Source organism: Pan troglodytes, chromosome 9 (assembly GCF_028858775.2).
Source record: "Pan troglodytes isolate AG18354 chromosome 9, NHGRI_mPanTro3-v2.0_pri, whole genome shotgun sequence".
Lineage (NCBI taxonomy): Eukaryota > Metazoa > Chordata > Mammalia > Primates > Hominidae > Pan > Pan troglodytes.
In genome coordinates, this window is record NC_072407.2 from 12,070,664 (window position 1) to 12,077,555 (window position 6,892).

The following is a 6,892-nucleotide window of genomic DNA, read 5'->3' on the forward strand; positions in this document are numbered from 1 at the left end:
TATACCCATACAGATTTAGAATTAATGTGATCTGATTTCATATTGTAATTCTTTAAACACAAATTCAGTCAACTCTATATGAATTGAAATAATACCAGTAAACAATTCAGATATTTATGTCAAATTTCATATGTAATAGAGACCACGTAAACAATCAGTAGGGATTTGTTTAACAAGTATAAACCTAAAACCAGTTTAAATAGACACACAGATATATATATGTATTGCCTATTCCCAAATAATATACACAAATAATGACACCCCTTCATTTAGCAGAATATGTATATCTAATCTTAACATCACAGTATCAGTTTTATTCCAATTATTTTTAAGAACAATTGAGGGAGGTAACCTGGGAAGATAGGTGACCGGATATCTTGTAGCTATCTATTTAGGAACAAAAGGAAAGGCAATTTTTTTGCCTGAGCCAGTTTCCAAGCTTAACTTTTCTTTTGGCATAGTGAGTTTGGGGTTCCAAGATTTTACTTTCCTGTCACAGACTACAAAAGGAAACTTCATAAAAGTTTCTAAATCAGTGGTCTGTAAATGAAAAAGATACTGATATTATCAAATGAGAATTTGAGAAACTTCCCATGTAGCTCTCTGGTCACCAACATTGGATAAATATTTGGAAAGATACCAAGAGAAATCCAGTTTGGGATTATAATTTGTGTAAGGTCATGAAGTAGAACCATTTTTGGCCCCCCAAAATAGATGCACTTTTTTTTTACTCATCCGTGGAACAAATTTTCAATCCAAAAATAGAAACATCATCACCTTATTTGTTGGTCTCTTGAAGCTCTACCCTGTTACCAAAGCACAGTGAGCCTTCAGGCCAGTCTGAAGAACTATAATCATTTTGAAAAGTAATTCTGCAATAGCTAATAAAATTTGTAAACACAGATACTCCTCATCCTATCAGCCGCACTGTAGCAAATCTATCACACAGGTATAATGACATCAGTACATATGAGCATATGGAACAAGGCATTTATTGAAGCACTGTCTTAATGACAGTAATCCAGTAGCTACTTGGATGTTCATAATAGAGAAATGGATGAATAAACTGTTGTGTCATGTTATGAGAACATATGTATCTACTAAAAACAAGTGACAGCAGTTCTTTATTGAAAGAGATACATTTTCCAATATAAAAACTCAACAAACTTACATATTCATACAAAAAATGCAATCTGTTTTCACCCTTTATTAAATTTAAATAGAGTTCACTCAGGCAGTGGCCAAATCTTACTCAGCTTCTCAACACAATCAGAATGTGTGTAAAATCACTTTTCTTCGCCATAGTTTTATCAAAGCCCTCTTCATCTCACTGTTTCGTAAGCTATAGATGAGCGGATTGAGCAGAGGGGTAAGCAACGTGTAAGCCAATTACATCAGTTTCTTGGTTTCTGGTGAGTAGCCAGATTTGGGTTGTAAATAAGTCATATTGGCTGTGCCATAGAACAGGGTCACAGATGTGAGGTGAGAGGCACAGGTGGAAAAGGCCTTTTGTCTCCCAGTAGTTGATGGCATCTTCAGGATGGCAAACAGAACTCGAATGTAAGACAAGAGGATCAACAAGAAAGGAACCATAACAATCAAAATGGTGCCTGTGAAGGCATAGATTTCAAATAAGAAGGTGTCTGCACACACAAGCTCTAGTACCGGGGGAGTCTCACCAAAGAGATGATTAATTTCATTGGGGCCACAAAATGGAAAACTAAATACCCAAGTGGTCTGCACAGTAGCCACCATGATCCCTGAGATCCATGAGAATATTACTAATTTCATAAAAACCCCTCTGTTCATCATCACTGGGTAGTTCAGAGGATGGCAAATTGCAGCAAATCGGTCATAAGCCATCGCTCCCAGGAGAAAACATTCAGTCCCACCAAAAAGAAGGATGAAATACATCTGTGCAAAACAGCCCACAAAAGAAATCATAGTTTTCCCAGTAGAGAGCACCACCAGCATTTCAGGCGTAATGACTGCACTGAAACTCACCTCCACCACAGATGGGTTCAGGAGGAACAGGTACATGGGAACGTGGAGGCTCCGGTTTAAGGAGATGACGACTGTAATGATGGCATTTCCCATCAGGGTCACCACATAAATAACTAGGAAAACCCCAAAGAGCTGCACCTGGAGCTCAGGAAAGTTAGAAAAGCCCAGGAGGATGAATTCAACCACACAGCTTTGATTTTGTCTTTTCATTTCAGTAGTTGAAACTTATATTGTTTTTATGGACCTGGTATATCGAGTATGAAGTCTTAATCCCATAGCTGTGAGTTCGAGTCTGGAATTCTTGACAGCAGATGTAATGACAAGCTCATTTTGACAGAACTTCAGGTTGGCACTTTTGAAGAATGGCCAATGACTTGTAATAGTGAATCTTTAAAATGCAAATAAAGAAGTGAAGTATTTTGGTTCAGAAATCTTGTTTTTAAAGTACAAAATAACAGTAAATGTTATCTGGCAACATCTTTGTTTTGTAGGTTGCTCTCTCTCTCCTCTCTTAATGCCAAGTCCCCCTTTAAAAGCCTCTGCTTTCTTTCCAAAAAGTGAAGCAGTGTCCTTAAAGGCAGGAGCCTATACCTCTTCCCTTAGTTGGATTCTGCAAGCAAAGAGCAACTGAACCTGCGTTTTGGTTACGCCTGGATTGCGAGCTAGTCTGGAACTTGGCTGCAGTCCTAACTCTGCCACTGTCTCCAAGATGGGTCTCTGCCTCTGCTGCACTTGGGTTCCCCATCTGTATGGGTTAGAAGCAGCAGAATGATCCCTTCTGGCTCTGACATAGGTGTTTCTGTAATTTGTTGATAGAAAACTGCAGGCTGCAAGGCCTCAACTCCAGTCAGATGGGAGCCGGGCTGAAGGGAACATGGAGTAGTGGTGGGTGGGCACATAGGCAGCACACATGCTGCCTGAGTCACTTTGGGCCTGCCAGTCCCATGCGGAGATGACCATTTTCTTCCCAATCCGACTGCCCCTCCAGAGCCACTCTCAGGGCAAAGCGACTTCATTCTCTCTGCTCTCAACCAGAGCAACAATCCTTGTCTCCCAGTATTCCCTTCACTGTCAGGGCCCACAAGTCTTTAAAATCTGGAGTCCTCCTGGCCTCATGAGTCCATCCCCGCTGACACTCTCCACCTCACTGCCTCTTTTCCTCTCCCTTCACCTCCTCTACCTTTAAACGGAAACCTAACTGGCTATTCCATGTTTTATACCCGTTCCTCCAATCTGTACCTCAAATTTCTGACAAAATAATATCACCTTCCCTCCCAGAAACTTCAGAGTCTCCCCTTATCAGTAAAATACAATGCCCACTTCTCAGGCTGGCATTTAAGGGGAACTAGAGTGATAACAATTGCTTTAGGAATGTAAATGAGGGAAACATTACTTCTGAATGGACAGTGAGGGTGGGAAACCATAATCACAAGATGACATGGGTGGAAGGTCCATTAAGCAGAGGAGAAAAAGCATAAGGAGGAAGGCTGCCTTGCTCAGATAGAAGGTATTCAATGACACCTTAGTACTAGCATGGACCTCTAAACTGGACTTTGTGTGATGCTTCAAAAACCAGCAGAATTTTACTGTGGGACAAGAGGAAGCCAGGAGGAGAGAAGGACACAGCAAGCTGAAGACATCTTGATTTCATATCATTGGGACATTAGCAGAGAGGAAAAGGCAATTGATTTATTGAGTCTGACCATAGTGATATTAAAAACCAAATATATGTTTTAACTATAACAAAATATTTTGGATGTAAAAAATCTCCTAAAATAGACTTGGCAGGAAAAAAAAATGCCTAAGTATCATTTTAATAGACAAAACTACATTTTCAGCTCCAGGCCTATAAAACCAAATACGTTTGTAAAATGAGAAAATTTAGAGTATCCTACTAAAAATGGGCAACTTTTAAGGAGCTGATAAAGCAAAGTTACAAAACAAATCTAAATTACTGCCTTCATGAGTAATTTTTTTAAGCTGAACTTAAATGCTCCATCTTTTCCCTTTAATGTAAAACAACATAATGCTGATTTAGCTAATTCACTGATATGTTCTACTGGCTCTGGCATTAACTTTCTGTAAAATCTTGGGCAAATAACTCCCTCATCAGGGTTTCATCTTTCTAACCAATTGGACTTATTTCTGACCGCTTTCACCCCGCTCCCTCAACTACATACCTCTAAGAATTGATGGTTTGTGCAAGCAAACCGTCTATAGATCTAATTACTGTCGAACTTTTATGTGAATATGAAGGGCACAGCAATTGACTTTCTTACCTGAGCATTGAGTTATCGCTTGATAAGTATCTCCAATTATCAGTGAGGATAACTACAGATGGCAAACCCACCAACAAGTACCAAAGCAGAATCTTCAGATCCTTATCTATTCACTGTCCCTGATTTTCATCCCATTTATGTTTTACCTCTTCAATTAAAAAGCACTTCCTAAATACAACTTAGTGATTCAATGCACTGATTTTAAATTATACTGCATTAAATTTTATGCCCTGAGAGAAATCTTCTCTGGAGAACTGACACACAATTTATACAGACTTTCCTGTATGGGGGCAAGGAATCTCCGCTGCACAAACTTGGAATACGACTCTTCCAGGTTTCCATAGGGAATTAACACCTCTTCACACGAGAGACCCAATTCCACCAAGACCTTTCCCATTAAGAAATGAAAGCAGAGACTGAATGAATGTTAATAAATAGGCACAAATGCAGAAGGGAGAAAAGAATGTGAGCGTGAGTAAAGGCAGAGTGATTTGGACAGAGGATCTGATTGGACAAGATAGACAGTTTGTGCAATGGTAGGAAATGTGTTATGGCAAGTAAATTGAAGTTACTTTGTGGAAAGCCTGGAGATACCAAAACTTATATTTTCTAGTAGTAATATGGAAATACTAAATTTTGGGGGAAAGTCTTTTAGATAATTTTATAGTCGAAACTTTTTAACTTGAAGTCAAAACATCTGAACTAATATGACTTTGAGCATCATGTCTCTTCTCTGGCTCTATTACTTTTTTGATAAAATCAAGATAATGTTATTAACTTCACAAGGTATATGTAACAATCAGAGGACTCAGAGTTAAGTTCACACTGATTTGAGCAATCAATAAGACTATTAGCTCAGTTCCAGCAAAGTATAGGGATGAATAAATCTGTAGGCTTGGCTTTATCCAGAACTCAGATAATGTTTCCAGGACCTGGATTTCTTTTTTTCTCTCTTTCTCATCTCTGCTTTCCTAGAGTAGGTTCTATTCTCAATGAATATTTTCCCTTTAGTGTCAATAAGGCTGCTAACAACACTTAGGGATAGATCCTCTCTGTATCCAGTGGGCAATGTACCAGTTATCCTGAGGATAAAGGGTTTTTATTTGCAAAAACTAATCCAAGGACCCCTCCTGTATCATTTACTATGGTAGGATTACATGACTATCCACCTATAAACCAGACACTGTGACTGTGAATGAGATGAGAAATGCTACCTAATATGCAAATTTCTTGGCATTCTATCCTATAACCAGGTACAGCATCAATTCTAACTATGCATACCTGAAAATGTTTAATTTTTAAAAAATCCCCAAGGTACTGTTTATAGGAGAAGGAGGTCAAAGAATGATGGTGATTCAACACACAAATGCTCTATACATAAAGCATGGTATACTTTAAATTATTATATGAATACAAGGAAGTGAGATGAAAGCTGAGAAACAATAATGTTGCATTATTTATTTTTGCAAGATGGACTGGACAGAAGTAGAACTAGGATGTAATGAATGGAGAAAAATCATATATACTGTAGAGGATAAATAGTAATATATAGTCCTGGATATGAATGTGTTACATAAAGAAGACAGGATTTCAAATGTTTGTGGAAGAGAGGATGAATAAATAGAAACATGGACAGGGAAGTCCATAAATAAATCACTTCAAGGGCTTTGCACACCTTTGGAACTGGTTCCTGAGTCCAAGAGTGAGGGGAAAAGGGATATACTTACCCTCGTAAAATAAGTCAAGGAGTAAATAGTCACACACTCTATTAATGAAGAAGTCTTCTCAGAATTGACAATCCCTTCGTTGAACAAGCTGAAAACCTGACTGTAAAGGCATTGTTATGAGCCTATACAGATGTCCCAGTCCCCTGAGTCATGCAAAAAAAAAAGAAAAATCCATTGAAACCCTTGAAGTGGGAAATGGGAAGTGTGATATACAGAAATTATCTTCTTTCCTATGAGTCTGTTACCTAAGACGCAAAGCAACAGAGTAAGTGCCATCAGCAGGCAATGGGATCAGCAACAATTTTTGGGGGGTGGGGGAGGGTGTTATGATGGTGGTATTGTTGGACCTATCATTGTATGTAGGACTCCCTTGAGAATTTTTGAAAGGTCAGTCTAGTGGTTATGAATTCCCTCAGTTTTTGCTTGTCGGGAAAAACTTTATTTCTCCTTCCATTCTGAAGGATAGCTTTTCTTGGTATAGTATTCTTGGCCACCAATTATTTTCTTTCAGCACTTTGAAAATATGACTGTCTCTTTGCTTATAGAATTTCTGCATAGAAACCTGCTGTAAGTCTAAAGAGGACTCCCTTATATGTGACTTGATGCTTTTCTGTTGATGTTTTTAGAATTCTCTTTTTATCTTTGACTTTTAACAGTTTGACTATAATGTGCCTCAGGAAGGATCTTTTGGGGTTAAATATGTTTGGGGACTTTGAGCTTACTGGATCTGGGTCTTCATATCTCTCCCAAGACTCTGAAAGTTTTAAACTATTATTTTGTTTGATAGGTTTTCTATGCCTTTTCCCATCTCTTCCAGAACTCTCATAATACAAATATCTGTTTGCTTAATGGTGTCCCATAAGTCCTATAGGCCTTTTTCAT

The 6,892-nt window shown here is 38.3% G+C and overlaps 1 protein-coding gene across 1 annotated transcript; it reads right to left on the reverse strand.

The window, feature by feature from the left end:
* Nucleotides 1-1,389: 1,389 nt before the first annotated feature.
* LOC466434 (olfactory receptor 10A3) lies at nucleotides 1,390-2,339 on the reverse strand. Its single transcript, XM_003951824.6, has one exon. It carries the CDS (start codon nucleotides 2,212-2,214, stop codon nucleotides 1,390-1,392), a length of 825 nt encoding a protein of 274 aa, XP_003951873.5. The 5' UTR covers nucleotides 2,215-2,339.
* Between the last annotated feature and the right edge of the window lie 4,553 nt (nucleotides 2,340-6,892).

What these genes read in the sequence shown, in the direction of transcription:
- LOC466434 (XM_003951824.6), bottom strand. Translation starts at nt 2,214, where the DNA reads ATGAAAAGACAAAATCAAAGCTGTGTGGTTGAATTCATCCTCCTGGGC.